The 23,778-nt window shown below is 38.6% G+C and overlaps 1 protein-coding gene across 5 annotated transcripts in view; it reads right to left on the bottom strand.

Moving 5' to 3' along the window:
• The window catches only part of LOC138208582 (kinase suppressor of Ras 1-like), a 91,949-nt gene that overhangs the window by 45,863 nt on the left and 22,308 nt on the right, over window positions 1-23,778 (bottom strand). Inside the window, exons 1-2 of one of the 5 annotated variants that reach the window (XM_069166567.1) lie at window positions 11,624-11,814; window positions 10,109-10,213 (exon numbers count right to left, since the gene is read on the bottom strand). Coding sequence is in view for 1 of the 5 variants with exons in the window: in XM_069166564.1 (XP_069022665.1) it covers window positions 1,194-1,286 (93 nt within the window). In the remaining 4 variants the exon portion in view is untranslated. Of the gene's footprint in view, window positions 1-1,193; window positions 1,485-5,942; window positions 6,083-10,108; window positions 11,815-23,778 lie in introns of those variants that run through there. The other 4 variants (XM_069166566.1, XM_069166565.1, XM_069166568.1 and 1 more) reach the window with 4 other exon arrangements.

Below are 23,778 nucleotides of genomic sequence, written 5' to 3'. Positions count from 1 at the left end.
AAAGTCACTCCTTCTTATTAGTTTTCTGGAGGTCCATCTGAAAATAATCCCTCATTCATTAGAAAAGAAGATTCAAGAAGACCTGTTTTTGGGGGCGTGTCTGTTTGATTGACAGGCCTGTGGTGCAGTCAGGTTACTGATCCACCGCTGGCTCCTCCCCCAGCTCGTCCAAATATGGTCACTTCCTGCTCCAAACCGCTCCGAACTAGAAAGATGGTGACGGACAGAATCTGAACTGGAGGATTCATAACGTTCACAAACCAACGATGACATCACTGATGGATGATGACATCACTGATGGTTCTGATTGGACTTCACACAGTTCCGTCTGCAGACACCAAAGGCTTTAGACTACCTTTTTTCATATATGCACTTATACTCCCCAACACCTGCAAACACTACAAATCTCCCACAGTTCATCCAAACACAGTCAGAAGTCCACAAAGTAAACGTTCATAATGAAGAACAGAGCAGCTGATATTTCATAACAATACTGACAGAGCAACAGGAGCTCCTGCTGTCAGGACCCACACACTCATTCATATACTGATTATATACAGTCAATGTGATTCTGTCTTCTAGAAATGAAGATTATTTCCTGTTAATTCACCTTCAATGAAAAAGAGAAAGGTAAAAAGAAAAATAAAGGTTGGAGAAACAAGATTTTACACCTTGCAGAGCTGACGCATACCAAAACCTGGGCAGTGCCTGGGCATGTCGGAGAGGTGTTTACAGATGAGGGAGGGAGAGGAAGAGGAACACACACACACACACACACACACACACACACACACACACACACACACACGCACGCACGCACACACACACGCACACGCGCGCACACACCCTGGCTGAGAGGTGAGAGTCCGCACTAACATGCACGTGGTTTGGATATACAGTGCGGTCCACCTCACCTAACAGGCAAACAGAAATGTGTCCTGTGACTCACCCTGACAACACACACACACTCACACACACACACACACACACACACACACACACACACACACACACACACACACACACACACACACACACACACACACACAGGGCCGGCCTGAAACAGCAGCAATAAGGAAGTGAAGGAAGCACATCGATCACAGTTACACATGCTGAAAGGCTGCAGACACAGACACACACACACACACACACACACACACACACACACACAACAGGTCGGCTGTGTACATTACCATGTGGAGGACAGTGTCTCCTGAACCGTCTCTACACTCATAATCCAATGGGGACACAGGAAGTCCAGATCTCAGCGGGCTGCTGGGAAACATCACACTCCCTGTTTCACTCCTCCTCCGTCTCACACTGCCCTCCCACTCCCTGTCTGTCTCTCTGTCTGTCTCTTTCTGTCTGTCTGTCTGATTAGTTGTTGTCTTTCATGGCGTCCAGTCTCCTCTCAGTCTGGGAGAAGAACATTACTCCTTTTTAATTTCATTCACTTTTAGTTTTTCTTCTTTGAGCCTGTGAATAACGAGAGCAACTCCTTTGATCTTTATTATCTTCATCATTATGTTTTATTATTATTATTATTATTATTATTATTATTATATACATACATATATATATTATTATGTGGACATCCCCCAACCTGACAACCCTCGCTGTCTTCATATCAGACACATGTTCCTGCCTCTCCACTCAGATAGTTGTGTCTGTGAGAAGCTGTGAAGCACTCGGTGTAGTGACGCTCTTTATTTCCAGATCAGTGCTGCACACCCCCCCCCCCCCCACACACACACACACACACACACAGAAAACTAATAAGAAGGAGTGACTTTAGTTAACAACACAGAGATAACTGATGGACACATTTTATTCACTTTGGATTTGATGAGAGAAGTTGAATGGGAGTCTATGGAGCCGGAGGCTTTTTGGAGCCGACCTCTAGTGGCACTCGCTGGTATTGCATCTGAAGACACTTCTGGATCAGAACCATTTTTCAGACCCAGAAGCTACGAACACTTTTATATACGGTCAGATAAAGGATGGACGGTCTGTAATTCATCTGAACATGGAGGCTCTTCACCCGCATGTGGTTGATGTGTTGATACAGACAGGAGGACCTGTTGAGCAGGAAGCAGCTGTCTCACTTTCTCTGAACACGTCAGCGCTCTGAAGGTTACCAAGTGGTCCGTGTAACTCCACTCTTTAACTGCAGACAACCACAACATCACAGACATGCTGACACAGACACGAGCAGCTGATGGCACTCAGCAGAACCTCCTGGAGGACCGGTTACTGACAGTAGCTGGTGTTCAGAAGGAACATAGAAAGACACACTGAATCAAAAGCAACACAAATCTCAAAAAAAGTTCAACATAATCCTGTTTGAACTGACACTAGATGTGGGTCTAACGGAGACCCGGGTCCAACGGAGACCTGGGTCTAACAGAGACCTGGGTCTAACAGAGACCTGAGTCTAATAGAGATATTTTCTGTTATGTAATTAGTCAATTAATTAAATATCTGAAATAAATAATATTAACTGGCTCCTGTTTGGAATTAAACACTTTTTTAAAGTTAATACAAATAATTGTGAGCTGAGCTGCCATTTTTGATCCTCTGCTGTCTGCTGGTGTAAAGACAGCTGCTGCTGCTGATGATGATGATGTGATGAAGGTGAGCCAATGAGCAGGAACGAGTGCTATTGCTAATAGTTTCAGTGAGTCTGATTCCACATTTACAGAACATGATGAAGATGGTTGTGATCCGTCTTTACCACCTGCAGGTGGTCCCGGGACCTGACGTCTCCGCTCAGTCAATATTTCCTCTGATAAGTATTTGCTCTGCTCAGTGAGTATCTGATGAGCTGCAGCTGTATCCTCAGAGTGAGCTACGACAGCCGAGGAGTCTTCTCTGGAAGCTCGTCGTTTCTTTGCTGACTGTAACTCTGATTTCCGTTCAGGGAAATGTCTCAGTCATGTTTCAGGAGAATGTTTGTGTCTAAAACATGAAAAACTCCCCTTTGTTTACGTGGCGCTGTGGCTCCGCCTCCTCCAACATCAACAGAACCCCCCCCGGAAACTTTTTATCACCAGCCACCACTGACAAACAAACATGACGAATCCCTTTTCGCTGCCCAGCAGTCAGCTTGTAGTGAACCACGGTGAGACAGAGACATGTTGGATCCATGAACATGAAGACAACATGACAGCAGCTTCACACGTCTCCTTTCAATCACAGTTTTATGATCTTCTGTCACACAAGTTGAAAATTGGTGCTTTTTTCTATTAACCACGTGACAAGAATAAAGGTTACAACAGTTCATTTGTTTTTAACCTGCCTTTTACTTTTTCAATTGGCCAATAAAATGTGATAAAGCTTCTGCGCTCTCCTGACCACAATGTCCAGTTTGACCCCACCTGGACCTTTGCTGCAGGTCATCCCTCCTCTTCCTCTCATCTTCATCATCCACCATGGAAAAAACTTCACTTAAGTTACAACCAAAATCCAGATATATTTCATTTACTCCCATATTTAAAGACATGACATCAGTGAACAGAGACATTCAGACATTCTGCTTTAAAATGACAAAAACAATGAATCTATTATCCAAAGACAACAGATTGTTTTTTGTGGAAGACAAATCAATTAACCAACTAGTTGTTTCATGTCTATGTGCAGCGTGAACACGGCGTATCTAACAGTAGAAGAGTCGTGTTCCTGCAGCTGCAGCTCTGACTCTCTGCATTTTGCTGAGCTGTTGAAATCATGTAAATACTGAGGAGACGTGTCTGATCACGGCTCTGCTCCCAGGGGCATTGCTCACCTCTTCCACAGTCATACATGACAGGAATGCACACGCAAAAAGCAAAGCAGGAACACGCACACACTATTACGTGAGAACTGGTGTTGCCTCTTCCCCTGGTGCCATCTTCTTCTGAATCCTTGTTACAGTTATACATTCACACTACAGAAAGATGATGACATTAAACTGACTGCTCATTACAGTTTTCAGATTGCTGCTAGCGGCCCCTAGAGGCCGCTGTGTTCATTACAACCTGCAGACTAAGGCTGGCAGTGTGCTCAGTGGTGATGACATACATCCAGAACGTATTGCAGAATAAATAATAAAATATTGATTTGTTCTCTGCACTGATTGATGTGTCAGTATCTCTAAAAAAAATAGTTTCACATTATATTTGGTGAATGTCAGTGATTACTTTCCACTGGACTCTCTCACACACACACACACACACACACACACACACACACACACACACACACACACACACACACACACACTCACTCACTCACTCACTCACTCAAACACACACACTCTCACACACACACACACACACTCACTCACTCACACACATACACTCTCTCACACACACACACACTCACTCACTCACACACATACACTCTCTCACACACACACACACTCACTCACTCACACACATACACTCTCTCACACACACACACACTCACTCACTCACTCACTCACTCACTCACTCACTCACTCAAACACACACACTCTCACACACACACACACACACTCACTCACTCACACACATACACTCTCTCACACACACACACACTCACTCACTCACACACATACACTCTCTCACACACACACACACTCACACACTCACTCACTCACTCACTCACTCACTCACTCACTCACACACATACACTCTCTCACACACACACACACACACTCACTCTCACACACACACACACACTCACTCTCACACACACACACACACACACACACACACTCACACACACACACATGTGCGGCTGCTGTCAGTCCATCAGCTGGAAAACGAAGAGATGACGTGTCCATATTTTCTAAAGTCACTTCCAGATTTTATCCTCAGATGTGAGCTGAGTGCGGCTTCACAGCGGCGAGAGTGAAACTTTGCATGAAGATTTTCTCTTTCTTCTTAAAAAGTGAACGTGTTGGTCTGATGATGAAGCAGACAACATCTTCATCAATATCCTGATGTGCAGCCGTGGACCAACGACTGTCAACACAAGCAGCACAAACACATGATGAATGGATCTGTTTGAAGTGAGACTGGAGTCACCAACAGTTATAGATGCTGACAGATGCAGCCCACACAGACGTGGTCAACAGAAAGCCACCTATTCTCATCTCGCTCTGCTCGGAGACCGGACATTCCTGCAGAGTGATTCACGGTGTGTTGCTGGTCAGAGAGCTGCCGGACACCCGGACAGAGGAGAGGCTCAACCAGGAAGGAAAACCACCAGCACACATCTCAGCTGAGGAGGATGGCTGAGGAGAGGTTGTACACTCTGGCTCACATTTACCTCTTCATATAGTACTTTCTGCTCCTTTCTACCTCAGACTGAAAACATTTCATTCCACTGAGTCAACTGTTCTGCAGATTCAGATTTCACTGCAAAACCTCCTTTATTATAACCTCAGTTAAATTCACTTCCAGCTCCACCACTGACGCATCAACGACTTCATGATCCACCGTTATAATAAAGAACATGCATCACCAATCACCTTCTGAATCCTCCTCCTGCTGGATGAACTAACGTACAGCGAGAGTTTTTGGGGTGAACGTGGTGAAACTCTCTCTGTGTATGTTCAGCATGTTTATGTCTGCCGTCTCTGGCCAGATGCTCCACAGGATGAAGATCTGACAGTCAGCCTGCCAATCAGAAGCCTTTAATAATAATAATGTCATATTCATGTAACATAAGACAGAAATCTGACTGAAGAAGAGCCACAACAAAGAAGAGAAGACCAGAACCAGTTATTATGATGGAGAACAGGAGACGTCCACCCGAAGACAGACATGAGACCGTCTTTAAACAAAATCTAAAGTTTAACAGAGACACACAGAGACACAGAGAGACAAACAGAGACAGAGAGACAAACAGAGACAGAGAGACACCAGACTGTCTCTGTGACAGCATTTCCTAAACGTCCTGTGGACTTCTCGTCCTACCTCAGCGTCCTACATGTGATCCTGTGAGGTGTGAGGAGTCCAGCTGCTTCCAGGCCGGCTGTCCGTCAGCCCGAGTGTCTCCTGAGTGTCTTCTGCTCAGGGTCTACCTGTCGCCTCCTCAGCAGTCAGGAAGCAACGAGTCACATGGAGGCTCAGCTCGTCTGGGAACCCTCCTCCACCACTACTGTTTACAAGTCTACTGAGGTGTGTGTGTGTGTGTGTGTGTGTGTGTGTGTGTGTGTGTGTGTGTGTGTATAAATAACTCATGGGGAGGGACGGAGGCCTGCAGAGCAGCTGACTCAACACATTCTAGTTTGCATGAGTGCTCATCACTCGGAGAGACTCTGTCCACCAACACTGCAGCACTGACCGGCACCGTCAGCCCGACGTTCAGCCATCGAGGCCTCTCAACAGTCAGACAACCATGAAATACAACTTACAACAGTCATCTCTTCCAACTGCACTGTAAAAAATCAATTGTAACTTCATTGCACACTACGGGTCCCTTCTTTGTAAAAGCTGCAGCAGCAAAAGTCAACAAGTGAAAATAACAACGTTGACTCGTAATCACTTCATGCAGTTGTTGGGTATCATGTAAAGAAGTAGCTGCTGACACTGGAGTTGTCCTTTAATCAAAGAGCTGGATCCTGGTGCACTTTCATTTCTGTAGCTCAACACGAAGCCGGCTGTGAGAGACGGGTGGAGACGGGTGGAGATGGGTGGAGACGGGTGTGTCAGTAAAGATGCACTCTTGCACAGATTTTTTTGGTGTCAGGTTTGATGTGAGATTGCTCCTCCGGCTCCGCCAGCTCAGACCGGACCATCAAAACCCCTCAGACAGGTTCTACGTCTTTAATCCAACATGAATATGAAAAACAAGATGTCTTTTTAATGCAACCTTCTGATGAGTTAATGATCTAAAAATGAAGCTGATTCTTGTCTGTTGGATGTGAATCAATCAGTTGGAGCGTGATGACGCAACAGCCCATCTCAGCCAGGAAATATAGAACACACTCAGGTTAACTACAAATGAACTACCATGAAATTAAACATAGAGAAGAACAATTTAAAAGTCTGTTCATCTCCTCATCTGGTTTAGTAATTTAATCGAAGCATCTATGCAACATATTTATTAACACCACAACATCAGTGATGTTTGGAGCACATTGCTCTTTATAACTGTTGTTAATAAATTAATTTCATCGTGACCTTTAATTAACTTCTGCTCACTCCTCAACATCCTTCCAGCATCTGATTTCACTGTATTGAAAAAGTGTTCTTTGTTCACTTTGATATTTAATTAATTAAATATTAAAGGTAAAAGGATCCACATTTCCAGATCTCGACCACCCCAAAAATGTCTTCCTCCACTGGGTCGCAGTTTTAGTACCAGTGAAGAGATATTTATAATATGAGTTCCCTCTTCACAGCTGATTTAACATCATCATGGTGGAGGCCGACTGTAGGACCCACAGACTGTTTATAAAAGTGTTCGTAGCTTCCAGGTCTGAAAAATGTGTCCATCAGTTATCTCGGTGTTGTTAGCTAAAGTCACTCCTTCTTATTAGTTTTCTGGAGGTCCATCTGAAAATAATCCCTCATTCATTAGAAAAGAAGATTCAAGAAGACCTGTTTTTGGGGGCGTGTCTGTTTGATTGACAGGCCTGTGGTGCAGTCAGGTTACAGCTATCGGTGGGCGGGACGTAGTATCGTCAGGTTTCCAATCAGATCGGTCAGATCCACCGCTGGCTCCTCCCCCAGCTCGTCCAAATATGGTCACTTCCTGCTCCAAACCGCTCCGAACTAGCAAAGATGGTGACGGACAGAATCTGAACTGGAGGATTCATAATGTTCACAAACCAACGATGACATCACTGATGGATGATGACATCACTGATGGATGATGGTTGGTTGCACCATAAAATTCAGAGATTAGAGGCTGGACCTCCAGACATGTCTGTTTCCTCCCATGTAAAGGTTGGATGGTGTCGGTCTGCTCCTTCTGCACCACATAGGTTTTAAAGGGGATGTGAGGAGCTGATTTGATTGGCTGTGAGTGAAGTCGGCTGTGACACACCTTCTAATCATCTGTTCCACCTACTTCACCGCTGCACCACAGATGCACTCACCAATCTACCAACCAGGTTGGCCACGCCCACATGTACTGCTAGCACACAGAACTTGTGTTAACCTCATTACTGATAGAACAACACAGGATGTGTGCATGTCGGGCTTTATAAACCTTCTGTCTCTACAGTCTCTGTATGAGTTAGCACAGAGCTGAGTGATCAGTGCGTTTATCACCAGCTAACCGTTACCTTGGAAACCAAACAAACTGGAAACTAAAGGTTCAGATTATTGTAATGCAGAAACCCGAACTCGTCTCCATGCAGACCTTCACGACTCAAGAGTTTTAACTTGAAATGACACTCACTAAAACAAAATCCCAAAAGTTAGCATTTTAAATCATGTTGGCCACCAACACTTCTGGAGTCTGACTGGATGGAAGATGTCAATCAACTTTTACTAAAAGCACTGTTAACTTGTGAACTACGTATGTGTTAGCAGGCTTGGTATTAAAGCCTTTAACTGCAGGTAGAAGTTTAGTCGAAGATCTTGAAGAAACTACAGAAGTTGTGATGCTATGAAACTTTGATGTGTGATGTTTAAAACAAAGATATTCAGTCACGTCCTCCAGACACACTGCTGCTGCTTCATTTCACACAAATCTTAACAATCCTTATTTTCAGGTATGTTTTGAACTTCTGGATGTGAAGTCAGTCCCCTCACAGTCGCAATAATTAGCACAAATTCAAGCAAACTCAGAAATATTTGTGGGAGCTTGCAATGTTTTTAAATTCCCACTATTTTTCCACAAAAAATGTCGTCATCAGAATCTGTGCTAAAAGTATTGACAATGTAAAGTAAATATTTTCAAACAAAACAAACAAGAACTCCTCATTTCCAACCAGAAAGTCTCTGCTCCTGTTTTCATCTCCAAATAAAACTCTGTTCACCGGAGGAACAGGAACAAGAGGAGAAACAGGAAGTGACGAGGTTTGTGGGAAATGTGTTCTTCACATTAAAATGATGATTAAATGTTTGTGATCAAAGGAAGTGATTCCATATTACTGGATGTTAAATGAGTTTTCTCCACACGTCCAGTTGTCAGAGACGTCTCTTTGTTTGTTTCATCCAGCAGGTCTATGTGTTGAATGAACATGAATTAAACAGCATCTAAAGCTCTTATTTTGACAGCTGATGTCGTCCTTGTTTCTATATTCCAGTCACAGACGCTCTGTTCTGGAAACAATTTTTTCTAATTCCTGCAATTTTACGCAAAAAAACTCACTTAAAACTAAAAAAAATACATCAACATTTTGGAGAAACATCTGCCACAAAATCAAACATCTTTGATCAGAACAATCAGCCACCACAGCAGTTTCCATCAGGACCAGAAATAACCGCTCCAATGACTGATAGTTGAACTCAGGTGAGAGGAGGTTTAGTGCAGAACGACCTCCATTCGACGGAGTGTAAATCTGCTTCATCCTTTACAACCATGCGTACAACCTGTCAGGGATTACAAACCAGTGTGACTGGTTGGAAGCATACGCTAATTAACATGCCAGATACACCCAAACATCATCCTGCTAACAGCCAAGTGGAGCACTGAGCAGTCTGCTGACTAACAACTGCTGTCAATCATCTCAGTAGTTCATGTTTACGTTTGATCAACATGTTGGGAACAAATCGAAGGCAGAATTACTGATAGAGAAGTTTTTAACTTCACAGAATAAAGTTAATAAATAGTGTTTAAAAGAGAAAGTTGGATTTGATGGGCGCGAGAATGCTTCTGAACCAGTGAACACACAAAGCTCAACATATCAACGCTGCATGAACACAGAGGTCCGTCACTTTTTATAAACTTTGACCAACCAACATGTTAAATCACTGCAGAGTCCCTGCAGGTTCTGAACATCACAAACAGCTGGCTGAAGACAAAGATTGAATACAGCTCCCTGAAACCCCATCAGGCTTCCTGTTTCACACCTGTGTGAAACCTAATGTCTGCAGCGTGATGATAATGTCGATGGTTTTCTTATATAATCCAAATTTTATTCCGAAAAGTACAGCCAGACAAAAAAATAAATGCACATACACACCTGTAGAAGTGAGGAGTGAGGTCAGCTGTTCGGAGACAGTTTCAACTCCTTCTGGTAGTTCTGCTTCAGCTGCAGCTCCACCCACATGTATTTGGTCAGCTTCACCTGCAGGGGGAGCCAACACACCACAGACTGCTTCACTCGGTCCTCCCAGGCACAACAACAGTTATTCAACAGAAATCTGATATTTAATAAAGGTGTCCTCCAAATATTGATATTGTTTATATTCCAGTACTTTCATGTTGGACATATCTTCATTCATACATAAGCAGATCGAACCGTTCAGGTCTTCGTGCTTCGGTCTGTGTCAGACACTAGTTTAAGGACGAGTTATAGCGGGACAGATGACTTCCAACCAGACCTCGACCTTTGTGTTTTAACCACCACAAATGTCACGCATGCAAAGCAGTAGTGAGAAATGACACGGCACAGTTTGTGGAAATCCCCATCTGGTGGTCCCGCCGTCTGTCTGCCGTTGAACCGCTCAGTCAACGGTTAGATGAAGTGTAAAAAGAGCTTTGAGTTCATCAGGGCTGACGGACGCTGCTCTCACAACCTCATACCATCATCAACATTAAAATAACATTTCAGTAAGATAAGAATTTTAGCTGGGTTTCCACTGTTTCACTGCTGAAAACTCACTGAAAAAGATGAATGTCCGACACAGGAAGAGAAATACTGACTGAAATAAACCAAATAAAGAGGAATATACAGATAAAGTGGAGCAACTCTGCATAAACAAGAGTTGGTCTTTGACTTGAATAAACATTGTGCACGTTATGAGACGGATGGATCACAGAACATCCTCCTCTCCCAGATACTCTATTTACAAGGACCCATCGGTCCGGTGGAATAAAACACGGAACTTTCTTTCAAAACTCAAAAATCATTCATGGAAAATGTAAATAAATATGTCCACCACCTGAAAGACTAACGGCTCTGAAAGAAATCATTTTCGTCCGGCAGCTTTAACGTCGGTAGTCATGAAATGTTACGAGACATTTTACAACCTGCACACAGAGCACAGCGGGATGTGAAGCAGCGACTGTGATTGGTCACCTGACCGAACAGGTCCACTGACAGTGAGGATGGGCTCCCTCTGGACACAGCGTCCTTACTGAGAGGACGGGATGTCCATGCAGGACACTCATCGTGCACCAGCACTCCTTCGTGTCCTCTCACCTCCACATGTGCAGATGATGTGACTACTTTCTGTATCTACAGTTACACGGCGGCTCCTTGATGCACCTTGTGCAGCTAAACGTCTACATTTACAGTTGAGAAAAGACTTAATCGTTCTTCTGATTTCTAATCATGATGAATCTGATACTCTAGCATTTGTACAGGTCACAGAGGAAATACAGCAGAGAAGGGTGTGAAAAATAAGACAGACCAAGAAAAACAAAAACTTCAGAGGCAGACAGAAAGAAGAAACCACACAGTGACGGGGCTTTCCAAACTCTCATCAACGCTTTCTTCAGCCTGACAGACTCCACTGAGGGTGAAATACTCCACCTTATTATCTGCTGCAAGTCAAAGTTCCTTTTAAGAGATTAGTCACCCTTTGCAGAACGACTTTAATTCCTGCACATCGTCTGACACAGTAATCCCCGACTCAGCGCTGTGATGGTCCTGGTTCAGAGAAACAAGCTCCGCCCCCCGTAAAACACAGAGATCAGAGGACAGAAACACTGCAGAGACTCTCACTCTGAGCTGGATACAAGCAGCTGCTCAGCAATGAGATAAATAGCATAAATACAATATTTGCAGCCAGACTGCAAAACTAAGGGGGCGGAGCTATAAAGAGAGTCTGTCAGATCAAAGTTACATCTCTGAATTCAAACTAGAAGAACACAGAAAAAAAAAAGATGCACATGCTGTTGAATTTAAGCTGTTGTGATAGAAAATGTGTGTTGAGTATCAGTTTGTTATCGTTCACATAGAAGAAGCTGATTCAGCTGGTTTGGGAGGAGCTCAGCTATGTGAATAAATGTTACTGAACATGAGGAGCTCTCGGAGGAGAAAAGGTTGGAGACCGCCGTGTTGTTGTTGTGTTGATATTATTCTTAATTTCTTTCATGATTAATTGTTTTTGTTGCTTAATTTCATTTTTAATCACTTAAAAGTGTATTTCTGGTTCTGTCTGATAAACCAAACGCTCCATCGTGTCCAACTTCTGTTGTGTAAAAATATATGAAAAAAAACAAAAAAAACTTGACATGACTTGATTGTACTCATTAGATGAGTATGAGCTCAGCACGACAACACCCTCCTCTGCACCCCCACTGTCTTCAACGGCATTTCATATTCTTGCTAAACAGGAAAAGATCAGAACGTGTGGGCGGGAACCACAGCTAAAAATAGCTTCTTACCACAACACGTACACAACAAGAGCCTTGGCTGCTCACACACACAAACACACACACACACACACACACACACACACACACACACACACACACACACACACACACACACACTGAAAACACTGCAGAGAAACAAGCAAACTGACGGTTTGACACACGATGAATGTGATAGAAACAGAGAAAACAAAACCAAACGCTCCATCCTGTCCTTCATCCAGCCGTTACGGTCCCTGAACCATCCAGATGATATCGTCAGTGTTCGTCATGAACTCAGAAGAACATCTGACTCCAACTTAAAGCATCACAGTCCAGATTCAAGCCTCCCAGAGGACGGACAACCCGTCTACGGACATCTGTGAAGAAACGCAAAATCCCAGAGAACTCTTACAACACAGACTTTTAGTTTCTCTGTTTAGTTTGCCTGTTGTTAAAGTGGCTGTTGGCTGGCTTTTTAAAATATGTGTTAGATTAATCTGGGTTTTATGGTGGTGCTATCGGTAACTTTTGAATAAAAAAGTATGAATCAATATCTCTCTTGCGTGCCCACTCCCTCGCTTGATGGGTGTGTAGGAACCTCAGACTGGATATAAGACTACAGACTGGATATAAAACTACATACTGGATATAAAACTACAGACTGGATATAAAACTACAGACTGGATATAAAATATAACACTACAGACTGGATATGAAACTACAGACTGGATATAAAACTACAGACTCGATATAAAACTACAGACTCCATATAAAACACAGACTGGATATAAAACTACAGACTGGATATAAGACTACAGACTGGATATAAAACTACAGACTGGATATAAAACTACAGACTGGATATAAAACTACAGACTGGATATAAAATATAACACTACAGACTGGATATGAAACTACAGACTGGATATAAAACTACAGACTCGATATAAAACTACAGACTCGATATAAAACACAGACTGGATATAAAACTACAGACTGGATATAAAACTACAGACTGGATATAAAATATAACACTACAGACGGCATATGAAACTACAGACTGGATATAAAACTGCAGACTGGATATAAAACTACAGACTCGATATAAAACACAGACTGGATATAAAACTACAGACTGGATATAAAACTACAGACTGGATATAAAACACAGACTGGATATAAAACACAGACTGGATATAAAACTACAGACTGGATATAAAACACAGACTGGATATAAAACACAGACTGGATGTAAAACACAGACTGGATATAAAACACAGACTGGATATAAAACTACAGACTGGATATAAAACACAGACTGGATATAAAACTGCAGACTGGATATAAAACTACAGACTGGATATAAAACTACAGACTGGATATAAAACACAGACTGGATATAAAACTGCAGACTGGATATAAAACTACAGACTGGATATAAAACACAGACTGGATATAAAACTGCAGACTGGATATAAAACTGCAGACTGGATATAAAACACAGACTGGATATAAAACACAGACTCGATATAAAACACAGACTGGATATAAAGCTACAGACTGGATATAAAACACAGACTGGATATAAAACACAGTCTGGATATAAAACACAGTCTCGATATAAAACTACAGACTGGATATAAAACTACAGACTGGATATAAAACACAGACTGAATATAAAACTACAGACTGGATATAAAACTACAGACTGGATATAAAACTACACTCTGGATATAAAACTACAGTCTCGATATAAAACACAGTCTCGATATAAAACTACAGACTGGATATAAAACAGTCTGGATATAAAACACAGTCTCGATATAAAACTACAGACTGGATATAAACTACAGACTGGATATAAACTACAGACTGGATATAAAACTACAGACTGGATATAAAACTACAGACTGGATATAAAACTACAGACTGGATATAAAACACAGACTGGATATAAAACTACAGACTGGATATAAAACTACAGACTGAATATAAAACTACAGACTGGATATAAAACTACAGACTGGATATATAACTACAGACTGGATATAAAACTACAGTCTCGATATAAAACTACAGACTGGATATAAAACACAGTCTCGATATAAAACACAGTCTCGATATAAAACTACAGCCTGGATATAAAACAACAGACTGGATATAAAACACAGACTCGATATAAAACTACAGACTGGATATAAAACTACAGACTGGATATAAAACACAGACTCAATATAAAACTACAGACTGGATATAAAAAATAGACTGGATATAAAACACAGACTCAATATAAAACTACAGACTGAATATAAAACACAGACTGGATATAAAACACAGACTGGATATAAAACACAGACTGAATATAAAACTACAGACTGGATATAAAACTACAGACTGGATATAAAACTACAGACTCGATATAAAACTACAGACTGGATATAAAACTACAGACTGGATATAAAACTACAGACTCGATATAAAACACAGTCTCGATATAAAACTACAGACTGGATATAAAACACAGACTGGATATAAAACACAGTCTCGATATAAAACTACAGACTGGATATAAAACTACAGACTGGATATAAACTACAGACTGGATATAAAACACAGACTGGATATAAAACTACAGACTGGATATAAAACACAGACTCGATATAAAACACAGACTCGATATAAAACACAGACTCGATATAAAACTACAGACTGGATATAAAACTACAGACTGGGTATAAAACACAGACTCGATATAAAACTACAGACTGGATATAAAACCGCAGACTGGATATAAAACTACAGACTGGATATAAAACTAAAGACTTGATATAAAATTACAGACTGGATATAAAACTAGAGACTGGATATAAAACACAGACTGGATATAAAACTACAGACTGGATATAAAACCACAGACTGGATATAAAACCACAGACTGGATATAAAACTACAGACTGCATATAAAACCACAGACTGGATATAAAACATAGACTGGATATAAAACACAGACTGGATATAAAACACAGACTGGATATAAAACTACAGACTGGATATAAAACACAGACTGAATATAAAACGACAGGCTGGATATAAAATATAAGACTACAGGCTGGATATAAAACTGCAGACTGGATATAAAACACAGACTGGATATAAAACTACAGACTGGATATAAAACACAGACTCGATATAAAACTACAGACTGGATATAAAACTACAGACTGGATATAAAACTACAGACTGGATATAAAACACAGACTCGATATAAAACTACAGACTGGATATAAACCAAAGACTTGATATAAAATTACAGACTGGATATAAAATTACAGACTGGATATAAAACTACAGACTGGATATAAAACTACAGACTGGATATAAAACTACAGACTGGATATAAAACTACAGACTGGATATAAAACTACAGACTGGATATAAAACACAGACTGGATATAAAACTACAGACTGGATATAAAACACAGACTGGATATAAAACACAGACTCGATATAAAACTACAGACTGGATATAAAACACAGACTGGATATAAAACACAGACTGGATATAAAACACAGACTGAATATAAAACTACATACTGGATATAAAACTACATACTGGATATAAAACTACAGACTGGATATAAAACTGCAGACTGGATATAAAACTACAGACTGGATATAAAACTAAAGACTGGATATAAAACTACAGACTGGATATAAAACTACAGACTGGATATAAAACTACAGTCTGGATATAAAACAGACTGGATATAAAACACAGACTGGATATAAAGCTACAGACTGGATATAAAACTACAGACTGGATATAAAACACAGACTCGATATAAAACACAGACTGGATATAAAACTACAGACTGGATATAAAACACAGACTCGATATAAAACACGGTCTCGATATAAAACACAGTCTCGATATAAAACTACAGACTGGATATAAAACACAGACTGGATATAAAACACAGACTGGATATAAAACACAGACTGAATATAAAACTGCAGACTGGATATAAAACTACAGACTGGATATAAAACTAAAGACTGGATATAAAACTACAGACTGGATATAAAACTACAGACTGGATATAAAACACAGACTGGATATAAAACTACAGACTGGATATAAAGCTACAGACTGGATATAAAACTACAGACTGGATATAAAACACAGACTCGATATAAAACACAGACTGGATATAAAACTACAGACTGGATATAAAACACAGACTGGATATAAAACAGTCTCGATATAAAACACAGTCTCGATATAAAACTACAGACTGGATATAAAACTACAGACTGGATATAAAACACAGACTGGATATAAAACTACAGACTGGATATAAAACTACAGACTGGATATAAAACACAGACTGGATATAAAACTGCAGACTGGATATAAAACTGCAGACTGGATATAAAACTACAGACTGGATATAAAACACAGACTGGATATAAAACACAGTCTCGATATAAAACACAGACTCGATATAAAACTACAGACTAGATATAAACCAAAGACTTGATATAAAATTACCGACTGGACATAAAACCACAGACTGGATATAAAACCGCAGACTGGATATAAAACCACAGACTCGATATAAAACTACAGACTCGATATAAAACTACAGACTGGATATAAAACACAGACTGGATATAAAACTACAGACTGGAAATAAAACTACAGACTCGATATAAAACTACAGACTGGATATAAAACTACAGACTTGATATAAAACTACAGACTGGATATAAAACTACAGACTGGATATAAAACTACAGACTGGATATAAAACACAGACTGGATATAAAACACAGTCTCGATATAAAACACAGTCTCGATATAAAACTACAGACTGGATATAAAACTACAGACTGGATATAAAACACAGACTGGATATAAAACACAGTCTCGATATAAAACACAGACTCGATATAAAACTACAGACTGGATATAAACCAAAGACTGGATATAAAATTACAGACTGGAAATAAAATTACAGACTGGATATAAAACTACAGACTGGATATAAAACCGCAGACTGGATATAAAACCACAGACTGGATATAAAACTACAGACTCGATATAAAACTACAGACTCGATATAAAACACAGACTGGATATAAAACTACAGACTGGATATAAAACTACAGACTGGATATAAAACTACAGACTCGATATAAAACTACAGACTGGATATAAAACTACAGACTGGATATAAAACTACAGACTGGATATAAAACTACAGACTCGATATAAAACACAGTCTCGATATAAAACTACAGACTGGATATAAAACACAGACTGGATATAAAACACAGTCTCGATATAAAACTACAGACTGGATATAAAACTACAGACTGGATATAAACTACAGACTGGATATAAAACTACAGACTGGATATAAAACTACAGACTGGATATAAAACACAGACTGGATATAAAACACAGACTGGATATAAAACACAGACTGGATATAAAACACAGACTGGATATAAAACACAGACTGAATATAAAACGACAGACTGGATATAAAATATAAGACTACAGACTGGATATAAAACTGCAGACTGGATATAAAACACAGACTGGATATAAAACTACAGACTGGATATAAAACACAGACTCGATATAAAACTACTGACTGGATATAAAACTACAGACTGGATATAAAACACAGACTGGATATAAAACTACAGACTGGATATAAAACACAGACTGGATATAAAACACAGACTCGATATAAAACACAGACTCGATATAAAACTACAGACTGGATATAAAACACAGACTGGATATAAAACTACAGACTCGATATAAAACTACAGACTGGATATAAAACTACAGACTGGATATAAAACACAGACTGGATATAAAACTACAGACTGGATATAAAGCTACAGACTGGATATAAAACTACAGACTGGATATAAAACACAGACTCGATATAAAACACAGACTGGATATAAAACTACAGACTGGATATAAAACACAGACTGGATATAAAACACAGTCTCGATATAAAACACAGTCTCGATATAAAACTACAGACTGGATATAAAACTACAGACTGGATATAAAACACAGACTGGATATAAAACTACAGACTGGATATAAAACTACAGACTGGATATAAAACTACAGACTGGATATAAAACTGCAGACTGGATATAAAACTGCAGACTGGATATAAAACTACAGACTGGATATAAAACACAGACTGGATATAAAACACAGTCTCGATATAAAACACAGACTCGATATAAAACTACAGACTGGATATAAACCAAAGACTTGATATAAAATTACAGACTGGACATAAAACCACAGACTGGATATAAAACCGCAGACTGGATATAAAACCACAGACTCGATATAAAACTACAGACTCGATATAAAACTACAGACTGGATATAAAACACAGACTGGATATAAAACTACAGACTGGAAATAAAACTACAGACTCGATATAAAACTACAGACTGGATATAAAACTACAGACTTGATATAAAACTACAGACTGGATATAAAACTACAGACTGGATATAAAACTACAGACTGGATATAAAACACAGTCTCGATATAAAACACAGACTGGATATAAAACTACAGACTGGATATAAAACACAGACTGGATATAAAACACAGTCTCGATATAAAACACAGTCTCGATATAAAACTACAGACTGGATATAAAACTACAGACTGGATATAAAACACAGACTGGATATAAAACACAGTCTCGCTATAAAACACAGACTCGATATAAAACTACAGACTGGATATAAACCAAAGACTGGATATAAAATTACAGACTGGATATAAAATTACAGACTGGATATAAAACTACAGACTGGATATAAAATCGCAGACTGGATATAAAACCGCAGACTGGATATAAAACTACAGACTGGATATAAAACTACAGACTCGATATAAAACACAGTCTCGATATAAAACTACAGACTGGATATAAAACACAGACTGGATATAAAACACAGTCTCGATATAAAACTACAGACTGGATATAAAACTACAGACTGGATATAAACTACAGACTGGATATAAAACTACAGACTGGATATAAAACTACAGACTGGATATAAAACACAGACTGGATATAAAACACAGACTGGATATAAAACACAGACTGAATATAAAACGACAGACTGGATATAAAATATAAGACTACAGACTGGATATAAAACTGCAGACAGGATATAAAACACAGACTGGATATAAAACTACAGACTGGATATAAAACACAGACTCGATATAAAACTACTGACTGGATATAAAACTACAGACTGGATATAAAACACAGACTGGATATAAAACTACAGACTGGATATAAAACACAGACTGGATATAAAACACAGACTCGATATAAAACACAGACTCGATATAAAACTACAGACTGGATATAAAACACAGACTGGATATAAAACTACAGACTCGATATAAAACTACAGACTGGATATAAAACTACAGACTGGATATAAAACACAGACTGGATATAAAACTACAGACTGGATATAAAGCTACAGACTGGATATAAAACTACAGACTGGATATAAAACACAGACTCGATATAAAACACAGACTGGATATAAAACTACAGACTGGATATAAAACACAGACTGGATATAAAACACAGTCTCGATATAAAACACAGTCTCGATATAAAACTACAGACTGGATATAAAACTACAGACTGGATATAAAACTACAGACTGGATATAAAACTACAGACTGGATATAAAACTGCAGACTGGATATAAAACTGCAGACTGGATATAAAACTACAGACTGGATATAAAACACAGACTGGATATAAAACACAGTCTCGATATAAAACACAGACTCGATATAAAACTACAGACTGGATATAAACCAAAGACTTGATATAAAATTACAGACTGGACATAAAACCACAGACTGGATATAAAACCGCAGACTGGATATAAAACCACAGACTCGATATAAAACTACAGACTCGATATAAAACTACAGACTGGATATAAAACACAGACTGGATATAAAACTACAGACTGGAAATAAAACTACAGACTCGATATAAAACTACAGACTGGATATAAAACTACAGACTTGATATAAAACTACAGACTGGATATAAAACTACAGACTGGATATAAAACACAGTCTCGATATAAAACACAGACTGGATATAAAACTACAGACTGGATATAAAACACAGACTGGATATAAAACACAGTCTCGATATAAAACACAGTCTCGATATAAAACTACAGACTGGATATAAAACTACAGACTGGATATAAAACACAGACTGGATATAAAACACAGTCTCGATATAAAACACAGACTCGATATAAAACTACAGACTGGATATAAACCAAAGACTGGATATAAAATTACAGACTGGATATAAAATTACAGACTGGATATAAAACTACAGACTGGATATAAAATCGCAGACTGGATATAAAACCGCAGACTGGATATAAAACTACAGACTCGATATAAAACTACAGACTCGATATAAAACACAGACTGGATATAAAACCACAGACTCGATATAAAACTACAGACTTGATATAAAACTACAGACTGGATATAAAACACAGACTGGATATAAAACTACAGACTGGAAATAAAACTACAGACTCGATATAAAACTACAGACTGGATATAAAACTACAGACTTGATATAAAACTACAGACTGGATATAAAACTACAGACTGGATATAAAACTACAGGCTGGATATAAAACACAGTCTCGATATAAAACACAGACTGGATATAAAACTACAGACTGGATATAAAACACAGACTGGATATAAAACACAGTCTCGATATAAAACACAGTCTCGATATAAAACTACAGACTGGATATAAAACTACAGACTGGATATAAAACACAGACTGGATATAAAACACAGTCTCGATATAAAACACAGACTCGATATAAAACTACAGACTGGATATAAACCAAAGACTGGATATAAAATTACAGACTGGATATAAAATTACAGACTGGATATAAAACTACAGACTGGATATAAAACCGCAGACTGGATATAAAACCGCAGACTGGATATAAAACCGCAGACTGGATATAAAACTACAGACTCGATATAAAACTACAGACTGGATATAAAACTACAGACTGGATATAAAACACAGACTGGATATAAAACTACAGACTGGATATAAAACTACAGACTCGATATAAAACTACAGACTGGATATAAAACTAAAGACTTGATATAAAACTACAGACTGGATATAAAACTACAGATTGGATATAAAACACAGACTGGATATAAAACACAGACTGGATATAAAACACAGACTGAATATAAAACTACAGACTGCATATAAAACTACAGACTGGATATAAAACTACAGACTGGATATAAAACTACAGACTCGATATAAAACACAGTCTCGAAATAAAACTACAGACTGGATATAAAACACAGACTGGATATAAAACACAGTCTCGATATAAAACTACAGACTGGATATAAAACTACAGACTGGATATAAACTACAGACTGGATATAAAACTACAGACTGGATATAAAACTACAGACTGGATATAAAACACAGACTGGATATAAAACACAGACTGGATATAAAAAACACACTGAATATAAAACGACAGACTGGATATAAAATATAAGACTACAGACTGGATATAAAACTGCAGACTGGATATAAAACACAGACTGGATATAAAACTACAGACTGGATATAAAACACAGACTCGATATAAAACTACTGACTGGATATAAAACTACAGACTGGATATAAAACACAGACTGGATATAAAACACAGACTGGATATAAAACACAGACTCGATATAAAACTACAGACTGGATATAAAACTACAGACTCGATATAAAACACAGACTCGATATAAAACTACAGACTGGATATAAAACTACAGACTGGATATAAAACACAGACTGGATATAAAACTACAGACTGGATATAAAACTACAGACTGGACACAAAACACAGACTGGATATAAAACTACAGACTGGATATAAAACACAGACTGGATATAAAACACAGACTCGATATAAAACTACAGACTGGATATAAAACACAGACTGGATATAAAACTACAGACTGGAAATAAAACTACAGACTCGATATAAAACTACAGACTGGATATAAAACTACAGACTTGATATAAAACTACAGACTGGATATAAAACTACAGACTGGATATAAAACTACAGGCTGGATATAAAACACAGTCTCGATATAAAACACAGACTGGATATAAAACTACAGACTGGATATAAAACACAGACTGGATATAAAACACAGTCTCGATATAAAACACAGTCTCGATATAAAACTACAGACTGGATATAAAACTACAGACTGGATATAAAACACAGACTGGATATAAAACACAGTCTCGATATAAAACACAGACTCGATATAAAACTACAGACTGGATATAAACCAAAGACTGGATATAATATTACAGACTGGATATAAAATTACAGACTGGATATAAAACTACAGACTGGATATAAAACCGCAGACTGGATATAAAACCGCAGACTGGATATAAAACCGCAGACTGGATATAAAACTACAGACTCGATATAAAACTACAGACTGGATATAAAACTACAGACTGGATATAAAACACAGACTGGATATAAAACTACAGACTGGATATAAAACTACAGACTCGATATAAAACTACAGACTGGATATAAAACTAAAGACTTGATATAAAACTACAGACTGGATATAAAACTACAGATTGGATATAAAACACAGACTGGATATAAAACACAGACTGGATATAAAACACAGACTGAATATAAAACTACAGACTGCATATAAAACTACAGACTGGATATAAAACTACAGACTGGATATAAAACTACAGACTCGATATAAAACACAGTCTCGAAATAAAACTACAGACTGGATATAAAACACAGACTGGATATAAAACACAGTCTCGATATAAAACTACAGACTGGATATAAAACTACAGACTGGATATAAACTACAGACTGGATATAAAACTACAGACTGGATATAAAACACAGACTGGATATAAAACACAGACTGGATATAAAAAACACACTGAATATAAAACGACAGACTGGATATAAAATATAAGACTACAGACTGGATATAAAACTGCAGACTGGATATAAAACACAGACTGGATATAAAACTACAGACTGGATATAAAACACAGACTCGATATAAAACTACTGACTGGATATAAAACTACAGACTGGATATAAAACACAGACTGGATATAAAACACAGACTGG

Source organism: Embiotoca jacksoni, unplaced genomic scaffold (genome assembly GCF_022577435.1).
Source record: "Embiotoca jacksoni isolate LCO1_2020_lvr unplaced genomic scaffold, fEmbJac1.0.p SCAF_39, whole genome shotgun sequence".
NCBI classification, from domain to species: Eukaryota; Metazoa; Chordata; class Actinopteri; family Embiotocidae; genus Embiotoca; species Embiotoca jacksoni.
This window is presented reverse-complemented; position numbering and strand designations above follow the sequence as displayed.